Source organism: Salvelinus fontinalis, chromosome 2 (assembly GCF_029448725.1).
Source record: "Salvelinus fontinalis isolate EN_2023a chromosome 2, ASM2944872v1, whole genome shotgun sequence".
Lineage (NCBI taxonomy): Eukaryota > Metazoa > Chordata > Actinopteri > Salmoniformes > Salmonidae > Salvelinus > Salvelinus fontinalis.
The window spans coordinates 40,685,555-40,710,463 of NC_074666.1; the positions used below are offsets into that span (position 1 = coordinate 40,685,555).

A 24,909-nucleotide genomic window follows, 5' to 3' on the forward strand; every position below is an offset into this window, starting at 1 on the left:
ATGACCCAAAACATACCTCAAGACCCACACAGAAATGGTTCTGTGACAACAAAATCAATGTTCTGCCATGGCCATCTCAGTCGCCGGACCTCAATCCAATCAAAAACCTGTGGGCTGAGTTGAAGAGGGCAAACCCAAGAATACGAATGATCCTGAAAGGATCTGCATAGAGGAATGGTCCAAAATCCCTCCAAATGTGTTCCTTAACCTTGTCAAACATTACAGGAAAAGCCTCCATGCTGTTATCCTTACCAGAGGTGGTTGCACTAAGTACTAAATGAGGAGTGCCAATAATTATGAAACCTTGATTTTGGTTAAATTTATTTTCTATTAAATAATTGTATGATTTTTGTTGGTTCCATTGCAACATTAATAAAGTACAGTATTTCTCACATGTTGGTATTTTGAGTTAATCTCTATAATTAATAATTATATTGTTTATATTTTTTAAAGTATTGTTTGTGCAGTCAGGGGTGCCAGTAATTTTGGAGCCCACTGTAAATGTGATTACGAGGTATTCATTATGAGGTATTGATGAGGTTAATTTTAGAATAAGGCTGTAATGTATCAAAATGTGGGGGGGAAATCAAGGCGTCTGAATACTTTCCGAATGCACTGTATTCCAGAGGTCTGAGGTGGCTCTTGGCATGGGTGTTAGCACACCTTGGCACCAGTGATGGGCACCGCGTGGGCAGGGGCTTGCGGACGGGCACCATCCCAATATAGATCCTTACACTATCACATGGTGGGATGAATGAGCCCTCGAGGCATCACAGAATGTTTGGGATACAACAGGCCTGTGTTGTGACACCCATACTGTTTGACAGTGCTGCCTTCCATGTGGCTACCAAACCAGAAGTAGGACAAAGTCCCACCAGATACTGATCTACAATCAGTTTAGCATTTCCTCCGTAATGGTTAAAGTTAGTATTTGGGGGGATGGTAAACTGATCCTAGATCTGTACCTATGAAGAAGTTGGGAAATCTAGGGCATTCCCATGGTTGCTGCTACACTTGAAGGAAAGGAGATGGGCTCTGGGATCATATCAGGATAATGCTAACAGATTAGCAGGCAGCTTTATGTAAACCCACAGCCAGTTAAAAGAGGAAGGAGCCTTTCACTTAGATCAAATCCTCATCAGTTACCTCATGTTCCCCCCATGGAGAAAACCACTCATTTGTGTAGCTAACCGGTCATCCATACGGCTTTGTCTAAACAATGGACACATTGCATTCAGAGGGATAGGTTACCAAGGTCAGTTGGATGTGCTTCACGGGTACAGTAGCTGATGGGAGCAGTATAGATAAGAGAGGCTAATGCATGTCCAGCAGGTACGTGCTATTTAGCAGTAGACAATGAGCTGTCACTACACCATTGAACACAAATCAAGCTAGTACTCAGAAGGGACCACCTATTCTTCCTAAGTCTTCCTGGAGACTCTTCTCAAACCTGAATACTGTTGGTCAGTGACCGAAAGAAGCAGTTTATTTTGATTTTTTTGGTTCCTCATTAACTTTTGCAGAAGCAGCAGCTACTCGTCCTGGGGTCCACAAAAAGCAGCATATGCATCAAAACACTGATACACTAATAGACAAGCACAGTCATACAAATGTAAAAAACAAACAATATACAAGCAATATAATAACAAAAATGTTTTGTTAGTGTGTTTGTTTGTCCCCTCACAGTCCCCGTCATTCATTATGGTGTGTGTGTACGTGTACATGTGTGTGTTTTGCCCACATTGGTAGCTGGGTCTCAGAGGAACAGCTGTGACAGACAGTGGCAGTGTGCGGCTGCGTATGCTAGGGTGTCACACGTGGGACTCTATCTCTCACTCTCTCTCTCCCTGTCTCTCTTTCTCTCCCTCTTTTTCACTTTGTCTCGCTCCCTCTCTCTCCCTATCTCTGTCTGTGACCTCTGGGCTGTTTTAACACCCTGTCCGTGCCAATATCAGCCAGGAGTGATGATTTTTTTCACGTCTCCAAATATACCAGGCCACAACAAGAGCTGGGGAGTGTTGAGGTAGAGGCAGATTCTCTCCTGATGTTCGGTTTCTCTGAGGATTGAGTTTGGAGGGACTTTACAGATTATGTTGGACTTGAAATGTTCCTCTTAAATGCTGTCTTTCAGTGCCTGTTAGGGTTTTTAGCCTGTGGTTATTTAGGTTGGCACAACCTAGGTGGACAGACAGAGTTGTCCCTGGACCCTGTAGTGCATCTCTACCCTCTGCCCATCAGCTCAGATTACACTGATGTGCATGTGTGTATCAGCACTGAGAGGTGACCATGACTATGCACTCCCTACACACACACACACAAACACACACACACACACACACACACACACACACACCAGGGTTTCCGTTAGCTGGTACAGTGGCTTGTGAAAGTATTCACCCCCCTTGGCATTTTTCCTATTTTGTTGCCTTACAACCTGGAATTAAAATAGATTTTTTTGGTGTTTGTATCATTTGATTTACACAAAATGCTTACCACTTTAAAGATCCAAAATATTTTTTCATGTGAAACAAACAATAAATAAGACTAAAAAAGCTATTCACCCCCCAAAGTCAATCTTTTGTAGAGCCACCTTTTGCAGCATGTCACGCCCTGACCTTAGAGAGCCTTTTTGTGTCTCTAGTTGGTTTGGTCAGGGTGTGATTTGGGGTGGGCATTCTATGTTTTGTTTTCTATGATTTTGTGTTTCTATGTTTTGGCCGGATATGATTCTCAATCAGGGACAGCTGTCTATCGTTGTCTCTGATTGGGAACCATACTTAGGTAGCCCTTTTCCCTCCTTTCAGTGTGGGTAGTTGACTTTTGTTAGTGGCACTTAACCCTGTAAGTTTCACGGTTGTTTTCTTCGTTTGTTGTTTTGTTGACATCATTTTTCTAAATAAAAGGATTATGTATGCTACCACACTGCACCTTGGTCTTCTTCCAGCATCGGCTGTGACAGATCTACCCACCACAAACGGACCAAACAGCGTGGTCAGGAGGAGAGGACAGGACGGAAACCCGAGAGGCAGCCCCTAATTTTTTTAGGGGGGGGGGGGGGGGCAGATGACATGGGCGTAGGTGCTGAGGGGTGAGTCCGAGACCGAGGAGGAATTCTTGGACCATTTGAGCGGGGAGTGGTTGGCAGTGGAGAGGGACGAAAGAGTTTGGAGGGGTTGGAGTCTGGAGCAAGATAGTCGCTTTGAGGAGCGTGGTACTGGTAAGGTACCGTGTTATGCGGTGAAGTGCACGGTGTCTTCAGTGCGCGTGCACAGCCCAGTACGTCCTGTGCCAGCACCCCGCAGTTGCCGGGCTAGGGTGAGCATCCAGCCAGGACGGGTTGTGCCAGCCCTGCTCTCCAGACCTCCAGTGCGCCTCCTTGGCCCAGTATATCCTGCGCCGGCTCTACGCACAGTCTCCAGTGCGTCTGCACAGCCCAGTGCGTCCTGTGCCAGCGCCCCGCATGTGCAGGGCGACGATAACCATCCAGCCAGGACGGGTTGTGCAGGCTCTACGCTCGAGACCTCCAGTGCGCCTCCACGGCCCAGTGTATCCGGTGCCTCCGCCAAGAACCAAGCCTCCAGTATGTCTCCCCAGCCTGGTGAGCCTCCACACTGCACCTTGGTCTTCTTCCAGCATCGGCCATGACACAGCAATTACAGCTGCAAGTCTCTTTGGGTTTGTCTCTATAAGTTTGGCACATCTAGCCACTGGAAGTTTTGCCCATTCTTCAAGGCAAAACTGCTCCAGCTCCTTCATGTTGGATGGGTTCTGCTGGTGTACAGCAATCTTTAAGTCATACCACAGATTCTCAATTGGATTGAGGTCTGGGCTTTGACTAGGCCATTCCAAGACATTTAAATGTTTCCCCTTAAACCACTCAAGTGTTGCTTTAGCAGTATGCTTAGGGTCATTGTCCTGCTGGAAGGTGAACCTCAGTCCCAGTCTCAAATCTCTGGGAGACTGAAACAGGTTTCCCTCAAGAATTTCCCTGTATTTAGCGCCATCGATCATTCCTTTAATTCTGACCAGTTTCCCAGTCCCTGCCGATGAAAAACATCTCCACCGCATGATGCTGCCACCACAATGCTTCACTCTCGTCATTTTGTAAGTGCTCATAGTTCAGGTCTGTCTACGTTCGTTTGTTATTTTGTAGTTTGTTGAAGTGTTTTCGGTTTTCGTCTTTACTTTAATAAACATTCATTATGTCAAACTATCACGCTGCGCTTTGGTCCAATCCCTACTCCTCCTCTTCATCCGAAGAGCAGGAGGACGACCGTTATAGAACCACCCACCAACCATGGATCAAGCAGCGTGAGAGGGACCAGCAGCAGCGACCTAAAAACCAGGACTCGTGGACTTGAGGAAATATTGGCTGGAAAAGGACCCTGGGCTCAGACAGGAGAGAATCGCCGCTCTCGGGAAGAGAGGGAGGCAGCTAAAGCCCAGGAGCGGTGATATGAGGAGGCAGCAAGGAGACGTGGGTGGAAACCCGAAAAGAAACCACAAAAATGTATTGGGGGGAGCTAAAAGGGAGAGTGGCGAAGTCAGGTAGGAGACCTGCGCCTACTCCCTGTACTTACCGTGGAGAGCGAGAGTACGGGCAGACACCGTGTTACGCAGTAGAGCGCAGGGTGTCTCCTGTACGTGTGCATAGCCCGGTGCGGTACATACCAGCTCCTCGTATCGGCCGGGCCAGATTGAGCATTGAGCCAAGTGCCATGAAGCCGGCTCTACATATCTGGCCACCAGTGCGTCTCCTCGGGCCGGCTTACATGGCACCAGCCTTACGCATGGTGTCCCCGGTTCGCCTACATAGCCCGGTGCGGGTTATTCCACCTCCCCGCACTGGTCGGGCGACGGGGAGTATACAACCAGGTAAGGTTGGGCAGGCTCAGTGCTCAAGGGAGCCAGTACGCCTGCACGGTCCGGTATTTCCGGCGCCACCTCCCCGCTCCAGCCCAGTACCACCAGTGCCTACACCACGCACCAGGCTTCCAGTGCGTCTCCAGAGCCCTGTTCCTCCTTCACGCACTCTCCCTGTGGTGCGTGTCTCCAGCCCAGTGCCTCCAGTTCCGGTACCACGCATCAAGCCTCCTGTGCGTCTCCAGAGCCCTGTACGCACTGTTCCTTCTCCCCGTACTCGCCCTGATGTGCGTGCCCTCAGCCCGGTACCACCAGTGCCGGTACCACGCACCAGGCCTATAGTACGCCTTGAGAGTCCAGTGTGCCCTGTTGCTGCTCCCCGCACTAACCTGAAGGTGCGTGTCTTTAGCCCGGTACCTCCAGTTCCGGTACCACGCACCAGGCCTACAGTGCGTCTCAGCCGGCCAGAATCTGCCGTCTGCCCAGCGGCGCCTGAACGGCCAATCTGCCCAACGGCGCCTGAACTGCCCGTCTGCCAAGCGGCGCCTGAACTGCCCGTCTGCCCAACGGCGCCTGAACTGCCCGTCTGCCCAACGCCGTCTGAACTGTCCGTCTGCCAAGCGCCGCATGAACTGCCCGTCTGTACTGAGCCTTCAAAGCCGCCCGTCTGTACTGAGCCTGCAAAGCCGCCCGTCTGCCATGAGCCTTCAGAGCCGTCCGCCAGACAGGAGCCGCTAGAGCCTTCCGCCAGACAGGAGCCGCTAGAGCCTTCCGCCAGACAGGAGCAGCCAAAGCCTTCCGCCAGACAGGATCAGCCAGAGCCTTCCGCCAGACAGGATCAGCCGGAGCCTTCCGCCAGACAGGATCAGCCAGAGCCTTCCGCCAGACAGGATCAGCCAGAGCCGTCAGCGAGCCATGACCAGCCAGAGCCGTCATCCAGCCATGACCAGCCAGAGCCGTCATCCAGCCATGACCAGCCAGAGCCGTCATCCAGCCATGACCAGCCAGAGCCGTCATCCAGCCAGGATCCGCCAGAGCCGTCATCCAGCCAGGATCTGCCAGAGCCAGCCAGCCAGGATCCGCCAGAGCCAGCCAGCCAGGATCCGCCAGAGCCAGCCAGCCAGGATCCGCCAGAGCCAGCCAGCCAGGATCCGCCATCCAGTCCGGAGCTGCCGTCCCTCAGTCCGGAGCTGCCTTCCCTCAGTCCGGAGCTGCCCCTTATCCCGGTGCTGCCCCTTATCCCGGTGATGCCCCTTAATTTAGGTGGGTTTATTTGGAGGGTGGTCATTGAGAGGGGGATACGGAAGCAGGGAGTGATTATGGTGGGATGGGGACCACGCCCAGAGCCTGAGCCGCCACCGTGGACAGATGCCCACCCAGACCCTCCCCTAGACTTTTGGTGGTGCGTCCGGAGTTCGCACCTTGAGGGGGGGGGTTCTGTCACGTTCCTGACCTGTTTTCTGTTATTTTTGTATGTGTTTAGTTGGTCAGGACGTGAGTTGGGGTGGGCATTCTATGTTTTGTGTATCTATGTTAAGTGTCAGTGTTAATTGACCTTGTATGGCTCTCAATCAGAGGCAGGTGGTTTACGTTTTCCTCTCATTGAGAACCATATATAGGTAGGTTGTTTCACATTGTTTGTTGTGGGTGGTTGTCTTCCGTGTCTGTGTATGTGCACCACACGGGACTGTTTTGTTTTGTCGTTCGTGTATGTAGTCTGTTCCTGTTCGTGCGTTCTTCGTCATTTTGTAAGTGCTCATAGTTCAGGTCTGTCTACGTTCGTTTGTTATTTTGTAGTTTGTTGAAGTGTTTTCGGTTTTTGTCTTTACTTTAATAAACATTCATTATGTCAAACTATCACGCTGCGCTTTGGTCCAATCCCTACTCCTCCTCTTCTTCCGAAGAGGAGGAGGACGACCGTTATACATAATCGGTCGACCTCTAATGAAAACCAACAGAACAGGAGAGAAATGGCATATGAGGAAGTCTTTCATAGGCAGCGTGTGTGGCAAAAGGCATAGCATATGATTGAGTTGTGGCTGTCAGTGAAAAGCATCTCAAATATGTGTGAAGATAATGTGTCTTGAGTATAATTTTAAATGTTGAGACAAGAAGAAGGGGAGAGGTGATTGGCGAAGATAGCCTATAGCATTCTCTCTCCAAAATGCTTGCGCTCAGCTGTCTCTTGCCAATTCTTGCGCATTCATTGTTTCATTTGGGGCTCCCGAGTGGCACAGCGGTCTAAGGCACTGCGTCTCAGTGCTAGAGGCGTCACTACAGACCCTGGTTTGATCCCGGGCTGTATCACACAACCAGCCTTGATCGGGAGTCCCATAGGGCGGCGCACAATTGGCCCAGTGTCGTCATGGTTAGGGGAGGGTTTTGCCGGGGTAGGCCATCATTGTAAAGTAAGAATTTCTTCTTAACTGACTTGCCTAGTTAAATAAAGGTGAAATAAAATAAAATAAAAATAACACATTTTTAAGGACATTTTTATTTCTGTCATGTACCACTCACATCACAGTGCGCTGTTTAGAATTGGTGCTTTCCCGCGAATTGCATTTTGGCAAATGTTTTAAAATAAAATTTTATTGGCTGCTTCATTACAGGAGTTACATGTTCTGTTAAGATGAATTACCATAATGTAAATGTGATTTCTGTCATTCTGAACACTGTGGGGGGACACCTTAATGGGTTACGCACTCAATGAATATGGATCCGGTATATTTCTCAAATGGCCGGTAAATTAAAAATTTCCCAGTCACCCTGACACACACACACACGCACACACACACACACACCTGGCCCCTAAGCTCGTTATCAAACACTATTAGGTATGCAAAACTATACCGCCAACCACTGCACTATTACATTTTCCACACAGTATGTGTGAAAGTGACGGCTTATCGCATATTGAACAAATCCAGGCATTAGGTGCCCATTGAAATGCATTAGCCTGTTGATTTCAATATGGATGGACAGCAAGGCAGATGGATGGTCTGAGATACTGTATCCTCCGCAGATGGTGTGTAATGGGAGACTGTGAGACACAAAGGGCCTGCGGTCCACAGGCAGCTCTGTTCGGTTCTGCCCCCTGTTATGGAATAGAGATGAAAGCAGTAGTCAGACTCTGACAGTAAGGAATAAGCAGAAAGACACCATGACCTCTGCAGAAGAGAAGGAGTGTGGGAAGTGGAGTGAAGAAGAGAAGTAGTGTGGGAAGTGGAGTGAAGAAGAGAAGGAGTGTGGGAAGTGGAGTGAAGAAGAGAAGGAGTGTGGGAAGTGGAGTGAAGAAGAGAAGAAGTGTGGGAAGTGAAGAGAAGTAGTGTGGGAAGTGGAGTGAAGAAGAGAAGGAGTGTGGGATGTGGAGTGAAGAAGAGAAGGAGTGTGGGAAGTGGAGTGAAGAAGAGAAGTAGTGTGGGAAGTGGAGTGAAGAAGAGAAGGAGTGTGGGAAGTGGAGTGAAGAAGAGAAGGAGTGTGGGAAGTGGAGTGAAGAAGAGAAGAAGTGTGGGAAGTGGAGTGAAGAAGAGAAGAAGTGTGGGAAGTGGAGTGAAGAAGAGAAGAAGTGTGGGAAGTGGAGTGAAGAAGAGAAGAAGTGTGGGAAGTGGAGTGAAGAAGAGAAGGAGTGTGCGTAGGGAGATGGAGGAGAATGAGGGAACAATCACAGAGTCATGATAAGAAAAGACATTTAAAATGCAAAATAACAAACAAACTGTGGAGTCAGGACATTTGGCTGCCTGGGTGAGACCCACTTGATTAGTATACTCCCTAGATGATCTGTAGATGCTCATTATCAACAAACTATCAGTTTATTTTCTTAATATCATTTGCAATTCTGTTGATGTCAATAAATACATTCACAACTATCTTCGTAAATTATCCCAGTGGCTCTAGTTTCTGCATGTGCAGCTGATAAACTGATGTAGAGGTCTGCACAGGACTGATTTCTTCATACTACCTGCCCGCTCCCACTGGCTTTTTGTCTGGGTCTCCCACCCGCTCCCACAAGAACATGTCCCGAACCTGACCGATGTCCTGCAAATGTTATTTTAGGCTTATGCAACGCAGCTCACTTGGCAGCCATGGTCCCACCAAATTTTGCGCCCAATAGGTAATATCAAAATGCGCAAAAATAACCTACGAAATATGTCAAATTTCCAGAGATTCTCACATGGCCCATTATATTAGTCTCTCAATATTACTGGGCTATATCAGCCAATATGCTAGACTTAGTTTGATTAGAGCAGAGTTGGAGCGAGAGCAGACACTTGTACTTTCTTTTGAGCTACGTTTTGCTACGTTTTGCATACCTTTTAGGAGCGGGGCGATTTTTAGACTGAGACAAAAATGGGTGATCAATATGTATTTCAAGGCAATGTAATAAACTATAGCCTAATCATATCTAGGAATTTCATTTCCTTAGAAAGATAACTGCCCCGCCCATCCAGAGCCTAGAACAGGGATCATCAACTAGATTCAGCCGCGGGCCTATTTTCTTTCTTGAGCAGATGATCGGGGGGCCAAAACATGTTTACAAATAGTTTGTACACTACAAACTGACAAACAGATATAATATTTGACTAAAACATAATCATTTCAAACCTTGCTTACATTTGGATATGATCTGTCTCTCTAATATATGTGTAAAAACTTGAACAGATTTCCCAAATTAAAATCACTTGGAGCTATTTCCTGGTGTTTTTGCAGTTTTTTATGCCCAACAAAGAAACTTTTTTCTTCTTCTATGTAATATTTTTTGTTGTTGCTCAGAATAATTGGGGGGCCAAATAAAACCACATGAGGGCCAAATTTGGGCCGCGAGTTGGGGAACTCTGGCCTATAGCCTACTCTATTTAATTGATACCACATATCTATTCCTGCACGCCCAACTAGGAGAGGAGAGGTAGGCTACTGAACTTGAAGTAGCAATAAGGATGAGAGCATACACTTGCACTTTCTCTTGAGCTACATTTTGCATAGGTTTAGGCTTGGGCGGTATCCAGATTGTCATACCTTCATACCAGCACTGAACACAAGGGACGCTATTTTCAAACCCCACTGAGCCTTTTTAATCCGAAGGTTAGCAATACTAACAAGTACATGTAAAATCCCATAGAAAATGCTAACCAAATGCTATCAAGTGCATTGCGAACTTTTTATACAGTCTCTGACCTAAAGTATTTGCAGGACAGACATCCCAGCTCTTAAAGTTCTACAAGTAACAAAAAAATGCTACTCACATTTTGCTGCACGCACCAAACAAATATTAGGAAGAGAAAAAGAAAGAGGTGTGTAGAGTGAGAGAGGGACGAGATAGATCGTCAGAATTGTCATTGAAGGTGAAGCTGCATTTCACTTGCTGTGTGAAGAAGTAGGCCAAACAACAATTATATTCATAGCACAGCAATTAACTACAGGAGAGTGGAGTAGCCACTCAGACGGCTGGGGCTGACGCTGGGGAACCAAATGAAATGAAAATAAATTAAGTGGAGGATGTCGAGTTTTGTCCTGAAGGGATGTAAGAAGGGAAATGTAACAGCAAGGTTTGCTGAGGAGGGAAACATCTGAGTGCAAAAAGGAAATAAAGAACGCCACTTGATTAAATAGGGGATTGGAAAGCACTGCCTGGGCCAATAGTTATCAAACACCAGTGGATTCTCCTCATCGCACATACGCAATGTCCATGAGCTAGAAATAGAATGAGAGATGAAAGGGAGAGAGTGGGCGCGAGCGAGAGGGAAAGAGAGGGAGAGGAAGAGATCGTTTTTCTCGGAGGGGGAGCTGCTGTTTGAGATAAGCCACCGGCCGATAACTAAAGACAGACCACAGCAGACCAGAGAACCCACAGCGTACACACACGCACGCACACACCAAAGGACATGCAGCATCGAGTCCGCAGACAGCATACCAGACATTCACACCACAGTCCATACACCATTGAATCCACAGACACGACACACCATGAAGGACACCCATGTATACTTGTGTCATGAAGGCATGTTAACTTCATATAGCTGCTACTGAAGGTCATTTCAACATTCCTACATAGTATGCCATATTTGTGAGCTGAAAATCACTGAAACTGAGGGGGAAACATTTCATTGCAATGTTTCACACTCATTCTGGCAACTATGCTATGCTATACATGTTGTAGATGCTGACCTTTGATTGAATATGAATGTTTTGTGTCACCTCACCTCAAGACTCAAAACATAAAAGCAGTTGACTTCTGAAAGTTGAGCATGACTTTGAAAGTCTTGTTACTGCAGGAGATTAACTAGTAGCTTATTTAGAAGCTTATTTTAGAGCACAAATCTTACAGGGCTACATTCTTTGACATTGGTTTCTTGTGATTCCGCCAGTTCTGTCATTGAGTCATGGTAATATGTAGGCTGGGTGTGTGTTCAGGAAGCCAGAGAGCGCAGGATAATTGTCCAGTGCAGGCTAGGGTGCCTGGTTATTGTGTGTGTGGGCGGGTGGGTGGGGGCGTCTGGCTCTAGCTAAGCCCTCCTGGCAGCCAGTCAGTTACTGGTGCTAAGTCAGGGTGGGGAGGCTATGCATGGAAACACAGGAATCTTGATCCTTTGACACTAGAGCGTGCTTACGTGCTCACACACACACACTGTCGTCAGACTGATTCATACAGCACAGCATGTAGAGGGGAAATGTTTGTAATGATTCGTCCCTGTGCGTCCGAGATGCTGGCAGGAAGAGCATCACTGGTTGGAATGGTTTCAGCCATTTGGCTGGGGAGCAGGAAGTGTGAGCATGGCTCATTTGCACGAATGAGCCAGCCTGGTTTCCATTCTCGACACTGATTAGCGCTTCGATATCCCTCTGCACTCTACAGACCACAGATCCATTTCAATATGAAGCCGCACAGTCATTGGAAAACGCATTGCAGTCTAGTGGCTTGAGCGGTTCACGCCCTTTAACAAGTGTGACAACTGTCATTTTCCAAAAGGAAAAGTAAATGTACATGGTAGAATTTTTACATGAAATATAATGCTGGTCAAATAAAGACAGTGTCATGTTTTTGTCCCAAAGTATCCAGTCCTCCCATGCCACACAGCTCATCCTACACACTGTGACTTAATACAACGTCTAGAGGAGTAATCTATCTGGGCTCCTGTCTATGATGCGTCAAACTAAGCCACAGTTTGTACACGGTGTCCTGTGGGGAGCTGTCACGATACACTGCTGCTCCTGAGGCCTTGGAGTCTGAAAGCTGACAGCCATCAAGACAACGCTACAGACAAACAATCAGCTACTCATCAATGTACTGTATTTATAGTCCTCTTGAGAATCCAATCAGACCTTGTTGTTGTTATACCAAAGGCTTTTTTTGAGCTGGAGAAGAACTGATAGTGAAGAATAGAGCTACAAGGAAATATCTATAAATAAGTATCTATAAATAATAATATATTTATTCGAACTCGCTGCAATGGGGTTTCTTATTTTCATTCTGTAGATGGACCCACTGAAGTGATTTCTTGTGACAAGATCTTTGCGGCCATAAACGTCATTCATTTTTTTTAGTTGCGGGGGTAACATCATGAAAATATGACTCAAATCAACCAAAATCACCTCATCACCTCATGACTCAGGCTGACTCATCCAATGAGTTGAACTCTAAAACGTAATACCAGCCTGCTGTTTTTGTTGACATTGATTATATAGTTCATCTCAGATACATTTTGTATTATCCAAGCCACTGTCACTCCTTTTGAGATGACTAGTTTATTTGTGGGAGATACCTGCATCTATCTTCCCAGTAGTTTTCTTCTCTCACACCAACACAGGCAGCAATCAATTTAAAAAACAAAACAAAGCCAAGCGCTAATGTTAGTGTATCAGTTGAACACCATCTGGGTGAGTTGGGGTTGGGGTGAGGACCAGCTGTGATCTACTTTGTACTAAAGAGGGTGGGGAGGTCATTGTAAAGGCTATAATTATTTGATGTGTGTTTCCAGGCAGGGAAGCTAATTGAAAACACTGAGCACAATTGTGTTTGGAAGGTAAAAGCCTTGAAAAATGCCTTTTCCCCCTGAACACCATTATTATCTTTTTTGAAGCATTGTACTATTTGATTTCTCATCAAGCCCTTTGAAGGATTAAGATGGGGGAAGTGAAGGCAACAGATAAGGTGCTGGTTGTGGGGGTGTCAAAGCTGGTAGATCTATGCATTGTCCTGGGGCATGCCGTAGCTTTGTCCAGTAGCTGTTGATGAATATTTGATGAGGATGTTCTTGAACTGCTGTATGAGTGTCTGCTTTTTACACACACTGCTTATATGCATGAATCACCCAACCCCCCCCTCTCCTCACCCAAAGCAGCACTGGGTGATATGTGTGTCCTTGTCTGTATTGTTATGCACCTTGTTTCTCTGTGCATTATGAATAGAGCCTGGGAGGAGACGCAGACGGAAGGCCACAGGGAAGGATGCGGAGAGGGCGAAGCAGCGGCAGACAGCGGCCCGTTGCGCGAAGGTGAGGCGGAGGTGGAAGAGCATCAGCGGCGGCTGGCCCTGGCCTGTCTGCCTGTGGTGACGTACGGGACGTACCGTGGCCAGAGAGACAGACGCAGGATGATGCAGAGGCACCAGGTGCAGGTGGACTTCCCCATCTCAGAGGGGGATGAGGCCCTGCATGAGAGGGGTTCAACCTCAGGGGGGGAGGGCAGCCCCTTGGTTGGGGTGACACCCTCCACTTTAGAACTCACTATTTCAAAGCAGAGTGACATTCAGACCATATCGACCAATCAGATTAGAGCTCCAACCTCAGAGACCAATGAGAGAGGAGCTTGGACTTCCGAAACAGACTCTGCTGTTTTGGGTCCAACTGGACTTGGCTCTAGTCACATTCCACTAACAACGCAGACAGCAGAAAGGGCTGGGAGTCAAAGTGCCTTCCCTTTACACAGGGAAGGCTGTGTGGCTGGCTCAGTCACAGGCACCCCTCCCCCTCCCGCACCCACGGAGGACTTTGTTGATGCCGGGACTAGTACAGCAGGCAGTGAGACCCACAGTGGGGAGCAGAGCCCTCGGGATAGAATCACTCATGCAGAGATGGCCAACGAGGATACACACAGGGACACAGACAGGGACAGAGACACAGGGCTGAGTGAGCAGACAGAAACCTTATCTGCACACTGTGTCCAGACTGGGTCACCTTCATTAGCTGCTGCGTTGCTCAGGGAGCCGCCAGGCACCGGGGGGACTGCGCAGCACACTCATCTGCCTGCTGCTGTTTCCGATGTCGATGGAAGCCAGCTGGCTCCGCATCCCATTTCACCGTCCGCCTCGCTTGCATCAGCGGACGAAAGCCAGGGACCCACGCCAGCAACTAGGTACTCCGATTCTCGGGATGTACTGGATTCAGGCCCTGGTGCTGGACTGCACTGCTTTGAGTCAGGGGAGGAGGAGGAGGACGTTGGTCCTTCAGACGATCTGTTTGACCAGGCCCTTCATTTGGAGTCTAAAATGATGGTGGATAACATTGTGAGGAATGCTCTAGCGGCCCTGGAGAGAATAGAATCCTCTGAGTTGGAGGGGGACGAAGCGCTCCAGAAGGCCAGTGAGGAGATTTACCTGGTCCTACCCGCAGGACGAGAGGAGGAGGGCATGGAGCAGTCCTTCGAGACGGATAAGCTCCTGGAGGTAAGGCCTTCAGTGAGGGGTGATGACAAACATCCCTCAGCCTTCCCAGCAGAACAGACCCTCTTGTTGAACCCTAACCCTCTGGCGGAGGGCCCCAGGTCTACCCCCTCCTCGGGGTACGAGTCTATCGCAGGCTCGGACACTGACATCAGGAGCAGCCCTGGGCCGGCCTGTGAGAGCAGTGCACCCACCATCTGTGTCTCAGACCACAGGGAGGAAGAACACTGTGCCGAGGTGACCCCAGGCACCGGTCACCAGTTACAGGTCAAAGATCAACAGCTAATGGATGCTAATGCTAATGAGCATCCACAAGGGGAAGAGGATTCCCAGCCAAACGATGCTATCACGTCTGAATACAGTGGCAATAAGCACCAGGGAGATGTGTTGCCTCGCTTGAGCTGTGGAGTGTCCCACGAGAAACCAGGTATCCATGGTGATGGTGGGGATATTATTCAATTAATGGGAGCGAGTCATGAGTATGAGTCTGTCTCAGAGAAAACAAATGAAAACAAAGATCAGGTGTTCGGCACTTCAGAGGACAATGGTTGTAACGAGATGCTAGGCGTTAAAGAAACACAGGTAGGAGACAGAGTAGTCCACGTAGCCAAAGATGATATCGAAAGCAATACACATAGTCCTAAACAAGATGGTAAGGCTCAATATGGTCCTGTGTCTGTGTCCAATATCTCTGAAAGTCCTAATAAGCTCAACAGCACTCTGAATGACAATACTTCCTTCAGAAACCAAACAGCATTTCCTGAGACTGATCTGCTTAGGAAAGGTTCCAAACCTGAAGCTAAGGGCAATTCTGAGACAGACCTTTTGTCAGTCAGACCAAAACACGCCCAAAACTCACTACAACCATCTCAAGTCAGACATGCTAAAGGGCTGAGGCCTATTGCCTGTATAACTCTTCATGATGAAGGCCAAGAGAGCGGTGCTGAAATAACACTGAATGTTCCTCAGACTGAGACCAATGGGCCGAATGGCACTATGGCCAGTGGGGATCAAGGCTTTGTCCTGGTTGAGACTTACTTAGCCTCTGTAGTCTCAGAGGGCTCTGACTCTGGAGGTGAGGAGGATGGGGCCGACAGCAGACCCACAGGCACCATCTGCATGGACCCTTCTTCCTCAAGGAGACTCCCCAAGGACCTGAGCACCTCAGAGGGCCTTGTGTCTAATTCAGCCCCTGGCTCCAGTAACGAGGACATGCCACAGAGGAGCTCGATGAGAGCGTATCGCTGCGATGTCTCTCCGCAGCAGCAGAGCCAGGACTCAGAGACACCAGGACACAGTGGTACAGGTTCAGCAGCTGCAGCTATGGCAGGGTTTCACCAGGACCTGAGCAGCAGGCTAGCTGGGCTCCATGCTACAGGGGCTACAGGAGGCCGGAGAGCCCCAACCCTGGAACCTCTCCCCCCCCTCCTCCCAGTCCCCCAGCTTGCCTTCCACGACATGGAGGCGAGCGGTTTCTCCATTATCGACGAGGAAGAGGAGACTGATGCCGTGTTTGTCAATGACACAGGCCCCATGCTGAGCCCCACGGCGCGGCGGGCCAAGGCCTACCCCTTCTCTCTGTCGCCCATCGTGGAGGAAGACAGTCTCCGCAGTGAGGGAGCGATGGAGGGGGGCCTGTCGCAAGATGACAGGGGACTCATGGTGCCACCAGCCACAGAGGAGCTGAGGAGTCTGAGCGGAGGTGTGGGGATGGAGCAGTTAGCCTCGTCCTCCTCTCTGTCCATCCTGTCCCTGCTGCAGTCGGTCAGCGAGCGCCTGCAGTCCAGTGGCTACTCCGACACGGACGCAGACTCAGAGGAGCCCTCCACCCCTCCTCTACGGCGGCCACTATGGGACTTCTTTAACAGTGGCCAGGAGGAGGGTGAGGAGGGGGATGGCCAGGGAATGGATGGAGACCAAAGCAGCAAGCAGGAGGGCCCAGCCTCTCTGACACTTCCTACTGATCCATTCACTATGGGACCTCGAGAAGGGGATCCAACGGAGGACGTGAACAATCTGCCCACCCAAAAGCCTGCAGATTCGCCAATGAATCAGTACTTGAAATCAGCGCAGCCAGTGTTGCCAGAGCCTGATGATGACAACAGTGAACATCATGCCAAACTCATTCCGTGCTTCCATGATAACAAGTGTCCATCCACAGCAACTGACATGGTAGGTTCAACAGCGACTGACATTTCTATTCAACAATTTTATATGATAAGCTCATTATGCAGCCTGACATTAAGAACATTAAGAAGTAATATATGCTAATATTTGACTCCTGTTTATATCATTTTAGGGGGAAAATTGGAGTTGTGGAAAGGTCATCCCAAGGCCTACTCTGGTGAGTTTCCATCTTTTACATGACTAGTACTTTCTCACTGTCACGCTCATTTATGATCGCATCTAATGACTGTCTTATTGTTTGAGGCAGAAGCCTCCTAATCACTGTGCTGAATAGATTGGAGATGCCAGACTGCCTTTGAGCTGGACAGAACATTTCTCTTCCATTAGCTAATGATACCTCAGGCTATAGAAAGTAGGGCAGCAGCTCTTCTTTTTTTTTGTTTAATCTCTTCCTAAGGTCTGTCATAAATGGAAATGAGATCTCAATTATGCAACTGCCTATTCATTGCTGTTAAACGCTATCCCATCTACTGATGAGGGCTGTAGTTTCTCAGGATCTGTACAAAAGGAGTGAGGGTCTCATCTATAGCACTCTAATGACAAGTAAAAACCACCTGCAATGCCAGTCTGCATTCCTGTGGTCTAGCACTGTATATGTGGATTGTTTCATCCAAATAAAACAAATCAGGAATGAGTTTTCCCCACAAAACAACTTGTATGCAGTTTTACATAGATTATGAAGTTTATAGGCTCACAACACAGGCAGTGAACAGAGCACTGGGTGCCAAGGATTTTGTCTGCATTGTTGTTTCACACAATCACTGATGGAATTGCCTTGCAACCACACAACCAAGCTTTTCTGTTATGTTATCCGTGGTGAGAAAGTACTTGTTTTTAAGGATGAAACAAAGGGAGCAAACTATCAAGACTAGGAATGAAGCAGTATTACATCAGGCAGAGTCTTGTAGGCGGGTACGATTAACGGATGAAGAAACACAGCGTGTTAATTCTAGAAGAGGCAGTGTTTTATAATGACTGCTAGGGGGCTGGTTGGGGGATTAAGGGCCTCTCTTCCTTTTCCTCATCAGAACTAAGTCTAGTGGTCTCAGGTGTAGTCAGTCAGCACCGGGCTCCATTCTGGAAACCCTTCCCCTCAAGCTTTTGAAACCTGACTGTGTTGACACGCACCTAGCTTATCATGAAAACAACACCAAACCACCACAGTTCAGTTACTCGAATATGATGAAACTTTGAAAAAGCATGACTTTGAATTATTGTTTGTTTCCCCTGTATTGAGTCAATAAGTCAAACTCTGTTTAAAGATCATTTGCGGAGGTTGACTGTCAGACTGCGTCTATTTTACAATATAGCCCACATGTTACTCTCTACATTTTCCGAATGACTTCCTCTCTGTTTCTTCAGATGAACATCTATGATGGTGTGACATTCTCTGGGGAGAGGCGGACGATCCACGCAGACCAGGAGGATTCTGGGATGGTGTTTCCACAGGGTGCCTCTGTGCGAGTCTTGGGAGGATGGTAAGAGGACCTTTAGAGCAAGTGGACTTCTTTTAAGGTTGCTCACTCCTAAAAGAGGAAGGATGTTCTTTATGAAGTTGTATATACATCTTTGAATGACGCAACAGTCTAGGCTTCCAGAAGTGTTTCTGTCGGATCAAGGCCTAGAGTTTGGTGAAGCAGGTAGTTGAAAATCTGTCAAACTTGATTAAGTCCCCTGTAAAATAGCCCACCTGGTTCAGAAGGAGCCAGCCCTTCTGTAGCATCATCCTCTGCTTTGGGCTAATACCCCTGTCTCATCCATTCCCTACCTGACTCATGCACACTCACTGAAAAATAGCCTTATTATTACTGAACATGAGGCTTAGGAAGTGTAGCTTATGTCAAATCAGAACATTTAGTTTAAACCGTGATTGATTCCTCTGAGCCCCCATATGTTCCTTCCCACTGTGTGTGTATGTGGGGGGGGGGTAATCTCCTGGGCTGGTGGTGATTGGGTAATTTATCGCTTTTCGCTCCCTGTGTGTTGATTAATCTGCCCTCTCAAGACCTTCTTTTAATGTGATACATGTTCCATCATGCCACAAGCCAATCACATTGTGAGGCGGCACTGTTAATCATAAGGGTTGCGTAATAAGCCACACAAACACTGCCGTCACTGCACTGGTGCGATGGTGCGCCGATGCTAAGTTTAATATAGGAAAAACACTGTACATCAATGTACTATCAGCTCCATATCATCTTACTACTGCAGTTGGAAAAAGACGGTGCTTCCATTTATATTTCATGATGGAAAAGCTAAAAAGCATTGCCTAAAAGAACAGTGCCTTCGGAAAGTATTCAGACTTTTTCCACATTTTGTTACGTTACAGCCTTATTCTAAAATTGATTAAATTGCTTTTTTCCCTCATCAATCTACACATAATACCCCATAATGACTAATCAAAAACAGCAATTTTTGCAAATGTATTACCAATAAAAAACAGAAATATCACATTTGCATAAGTTTTCAGACCCATTACTCAGTACTTTGTTGAAGCACCTTTGGCAGTGATTACAGCATTGAGTCTTGAGTATAACGCTACAAGCTTCGCACACCTGTATTTGGGAAGTTTCTCCCATTCTTCTCTGCAGATCCTCTCAAACTCTGTCAGGTTGGATGGGGAGTGTTGCTGCACAGCTATTTTCAGGTCTCTCCAGAGATGTTCGATCCGGTTCAAGTCTGGTCTCTGGCTGGGCCACTCAAGGACATTCAGAGACTTGTCCCGAAGCCACTCCTGCATTGTCTTGGCTGTGTGCTTAGGGTCATTGTCCTGTTGGAAGGTGAACCTTCGCCCCAGTCTGAGGTCCTGAGTGCTCTGGAGCAGGTTTTCATGTTCCGTTCATCTTTCCCTCGATCCTGACTAGTCTTCCAGTTCCTGCTGCTGAAAAACATCCCCACAGCGTGATACTGTCTCCACCATTCTTCAGCGTAGAGATGGTGCCAGGTTTCCTCCAGACGTGATGCTTGGCATTCAGGCCAAAGAGTTCAATCTTGGTTTCATCAGACCAGAGAATCTTGTTTCTCATGGTCTGAGTGTCTTTAGGTGCCTTTTGGCAAACTCCAAGTGGGCTGTCATGGGCCTTTTACTGAGGAGTGGCTTCCGCCTAGGCACTCTACCATAAAGGCCTGATTGGTGGAGTGCTGCAGAGATGGTTGTCCTTCTGGAAGTTTCTCCCAACTCCACAGAGGAACTCTAGAGCTCTGTCAGAGTGACTATCGAGTTCTTGGTCACCTCCCTGACTAAGGCCCTTCTCCCCTGATTGCTCAGTTTGGCCGGGCTGCCAGCTCTAGGGAGATCCTCGGCGGTTCCCAACTTCTTTCATTTAAGAATGATGGAGGCTACTGTGTTCTTGGGGACCTTCAATTCTGCAGAAATGTTTTGGTACCCATCCCCAGATCTATGCCTCGGCACAATTCTGTCTCGGAGCTCTACGGACAATTCCTTCAACCTCATGGCTTGGTTTTGCTCTGACATGCACTGTCAACTGTGGGACCTTATATAGACAGATGTGTGCTTTTCCAAATCATATCCAATCAATTGAATTTACCACAGTTGAACTCCAATCAAGTTGTAGAAACATCTCAAGGATGATCAATGGAAACAGGATGCACCTGAGCTAAATTTCGAGTCTCATAGCAAAAGGTCTGAATACTTATTTAAGTAAGGTATTTCTGTTTATACATTTTAATACATTTGCAAAAAATGGTCTTCATGGGGTATTGTGTGTAGATTACTGAGGATTTTAAAAAATGTAATCCATTTTAGAATAAGGCTGTAACGTAACAAAATGTGGAAAAAGTAAAAGGGTCTGAATACTTTCCGAAGGCACTGTATACTAGCAATAAGTTTAGTTGTTAATATTCATATCATGCCGCACTAGGTTTAACTAATGCACATGACAGTAAGTCTCTGTGCCTCTCTGCCTGAGGCAGAGCAGGTTTACATACAGAGAAGCCTGGTAGATGTGTGCAATGCTGTAAGACTCTACTCATATTTAATGGATGCAGAATGAGAAACCTTCAGTCTTGCAAACATGTTCTGCCGCCGTGTGCTTTTTGTCAAACGACTCACGCAAAGGCAGGCTCACTCGACCCTGCGCGCCATCACTAGTGAAAGTTTGGTGCCTTACGCAACATCTCATACTTAATGAATGGGCCCACCTTCCATTTGTGTACTAGTACGTTGGCTCAGCCCCCCTTTCCCTAGTCCTGTTGTATTATTTACACCAAACCGTCATTCCCGAACATAAAGTGGGAAAGGCAAAGCAGCTTTCAGACCATGTGAGTGGGAGCTCTCTCCCCTGTCCACAAGAGTGGTGGAGAGAAAGAAAGCGAGTCACGTTGCAGCTTCATTGTTATGCTTGTGTGTGTTCTCCCCCATCCACTTCTCAGGTTAACCAACCGACTGGCGTCCCATTGTTCCCTCTACGGTCCACAGAGGAAGTAATGTGTACGACCGCTTCGTTCTTCCCCAACTAGTTTTGATTTGCAGTACAAGAGCTACTTTACAAGTTGACTTATTCAAGTTCAACAGATTCTCAACTACCTGACTCAGCAAACTCCTAGCGGTTCTAACAGAACCCCTTCTGGACACCCAGATTGTTGGTCATTCAAAGTTTTGAATTCAGTTCAAGTTCATCGGTGAAGGCGTGAGCCACAAATGGTTTCTCCTACATGCTAGTTATGAGGGATTTGACTTTCTCGTGAGATGCTTCCTCCTTGGGCTTCAACCCAGCAGCCTATCCTATCAGGAGCTATTGATCTCTGTCTCTCATGGTGGATGTATAATCAGTGAAAGCAGCCTAAGCCTTTTAGGAGAACCCTGACTGTCTGTCTGAGTCAATATAGACAGATTCCTACCGCTTCAAAGCAGTTCCTGACCATCCACATAGATTATTTATGGAAGGGGGCAATGATTAACATGGGGAAAAGTCCCTGGAAATACTTGTTTATGGGCTACTGGCGACACAAACACACACACACACACAATAGTGTTGTTTACACTGCACACATCACACCGCTGTGTTATTTTCAGAATCCACAATATTTGTTGACTTGGCAAGTTTAACCCCAGATAAAAGGCAGTGTTCTGGTCAAGTCTCAGCAGGGATATTGAACTATTGAAGGGCTCTGCTTGGTTTCCCCATGCCCCCTACTGTGAGCTGTGGGCCTGTCGTTCAGGGGCATGAGTAAGCCGCTTTTAATATTTCAACAGAAGAAGAAAAACATTTGTGATTGCCAGATTGATTTCCATTAGTGTCAGCACAGTGCTGTAATCTTCTCTTCGACGTGTAACTTTAATCACCAGCTGTTGTTGTGTTGGGTGTGTGTCTGTACTGGTAGGGTGTGAAGGGGGGTCTTTGAATTCTAGGTCCTGTCACCAAGGTTTCCATGGCAATGCCCCTGCTCTGTTTGTGTGTGCTCTGTGTGGTCAGTTGGTGGCTGGCGTCTCTTTTTGTGCTTAGTGGGTGAGAGAGAATGAGAGTGTGCGTGTGTGTGTGTGTGTGTGAGAGAGAGAGTGAGATTGAAGTGGGTGCTCACACAGTGTGTGTGTGTTTGTGTGTGTCGTAGCTGGCTGCTGTACCGGGAGCCAGGGTTCCAGGGTCCCTGGGTGCTACTGGAGGAAGGGGAGACGGTACTGAGCCACCAACCAGGCCAGCAGCAGGCCAGGCAGGGGATAAAGAACAAGCCCACCAGCATCACCATCGGCTCCATCAGAAGACTAGTAAAAGTGAGTATATTTATTACCATTAAATTACAGTGTCAAGTGCCATTAGTGATTTCCCTCCGACATTTTTATTGGGAGACAATGGTTCCATTATTTACACCTCCCAGTAGCCTCCGGTCCCAGTCAATCATAAATTGTATTAATTAATCCTCTCCGTCTAAATGGCATGGCTTGAATAGGATTTTCTGTAGTTATCAACTAACCTGTCACTGTTACAAATAGAAGAGAGACCAGTTGTAAAGTGAACAGTGTATCCAAGCTGTAGTCTCAAAGGATACAACAGGGGGGGAAATGCCAAAAAGCACAGAGCTGGAAGAACACTGAAGCTTTGGTAGAGGGCCAGGGTCTCTCTGTCTATCCCTTCTTCTTTCATTCTCTCCTCTATTTCTCTGACTTTCTCTCTCTCTCTCACTCTCTTTCTTCCCCTCTCAGCCTTAGGCATTATAGTGGGGCCTGATAGAGTAGGATTGATAGAGCGGTGTGTGGAAGAATGTCTCCACATGTTGAGGGAATGCTGTTGTGTCTCTCTCACCGTTCAGGATGACGGCATTCCAGAAATTCATCTGCTTCCGATCGGAGCGCCAGGAGGAGCCACGGAGCATCTCCACTCGAAAGCGGACATCTTGGGAACACGTGGTGGACCTATCCACCTGTCAAACCTGACTGTCAAGTCTGGCTGGTGAGGAGCCCTATCCTATTCCTAGCCTGTTAGTGGTATCTGTAACTGTGTAGAGGACCTCACTGCCATTGTGTGAGAGAGAGCTTCAGTAGCTAAGGCTATATAGACTCAAATAGGAAGCGCCATCATTGCTAAAACAACGGGGGAAATGACTCGTTGAGAAGACGTTTCCTTGCCAACCGGCGTCTATATTGTTTCTCCTGAATTTGGGTGGATTGTTCTCTGCTGGGTCATTGAGCTCCAGCTGCTAGCATGCACCTGCTAGGAAAGTCAATTTCCTGCTCAAAGTGTTTATAAAGCACAAACTTTGGGTATTACAGGAATGTTTAAGAGAATAGGGTGCTATTATATAAGTAGAAGTGACGCCCTGTCCAGTTCAGGAATGAACACTTAGAAAGGAAGTTTTTGCATGACCCACGTCAGGGTGGAGGTAGTGAGGTAGCCTAGTTATTGAGGTAATTCCTCAATAAAGACTCTGTAAAACTTCACAAACACACCCACATTTACGGTAGAAGAAAGGCACATTTAGGATCGGAATATGACTGCCATAGTATGATGCAGCAGCCTCTGATAATTCTGACTGATTGATGAACCAACAACAGTAAACATTAAATGTTTTGGAAGCATGCCAGGATTTACTCCAGGTAATTAGCCGTTTTTACAAGATCATGCGCCTTTGTCAACATTGTCTGGCGCCCATTAAAATAGTTATATATTGTTCAACTACCACCTATTGCACGGTCTGCATTGAAGCAGATTGAAATATTACAAGGTCAAGGCATCTTGGTTGTTCCATATCAACAGATTTCCAATACAATATTTTTCAATTTCAAATATATCACAGTCAACAACAACAACATACCACACACAAAACACACACAATCACCAACAACAGCATAACACAGTACAACATATACACAAAGCACACAAAAATAGCAACAAAAATGTCAAGGTCTTCTAAAAAATCTAACATGTTACAGTAAGCAGGTAAAAAAAAGGTCACTGAATTCTACTAGTCATTACTCTTTTTTACAATTTAATTTTTTTACTTTTATTTTTTACAATTAGTTTTTATAGTTTTCCTGGCAAATAATGAAGCATCTTCCAAAAAAATAAGAGTGAAAATGTACTGTATACAGTGCATTCAGAAAGTATTCAGACCCCTTGACTTTTTCCACATTTTGTTAATTAAGTTGCAGCCTTATTCTGAAATGCGTTAAATAATTGTTTTCCCCTCATCAATCTACACACAATACCCCATAATGACAAAGCAAAAACAGGTTTTTATATATTTTTGCAAATGTATTACACATAAATAACTGAAATATCACTTTTACATAATTATTCAGACCCTTTACTCAGTACTTTGTTGAAGCACCTTTGGCAGCGATTACAGCCTTGAGTCTTCTTGGATATGACGCTACAATCTTGGCACACCTGTATTTGGGGAGTTTCTCCCATTCTTCTCTGCAGATCCTCTCAAGCTCTCTCAGGGTGGAAGGGGACCTTCACTGCACAGCTATTTTCAGGTTTCTCCAAAGATGTTAGATTGGGTTCAAGTCCGGGCTCTGGCTGGGCCACTCAAGGACATTCAGAGACTTGTCCTGCAGCCACTCCTGCGTTGTCTTGGCTGTGTGCTGTCATGACGTGACCATCATTAATGTGATGACTGTTTCATCAAATCAATTAACTATGTTCAGTTATTACGTGATTAAATTAATAATGTAACAATTAACTCATTAGCAATCTTGGGGCACCAAGGAAAAAGTTATTTAAACGAGTTACTATCTCCCGACT

The 24,909-nt window shown here is 46.9% G+C and overlaps 1 protein-coding gene across 2 annotated transcripts in view; it reads left to right on the top strand.

Annotated features, from left to right (window-relative positions):
• Positions 1–24,909, top strand: part of LOC129818796 (uncharacterized) — an 80,990-nt gene that overhangs the window by 16,830 nt on the left and 39,251 nt on the right. For both annotated transcript variants that reach the window (XM_055875047.1, XM_055875038.1), the window contains exons 4-8: positions 13,267–16,690; positions 16,818–16,862; positions 18,068–18,183; positions 22,277–22,436; positions 22,973–23,112. In XM_055875047.1, the coding sequence (XP_055731022.1) occupies positions 13,267–16,690; positions 16,818–16,862; positions 18,068–18,183; positions 22,277–22,436; positions 22,973–23,112 (3,885 nt within the window). The remainder of the gene's footprint in view (positions 1–13,266; positions 16,691–16,817; positions 16,863–18,067; positions 18,184–22,276; positions 22,437–22,972; positions 23,113–24,909) is intronic.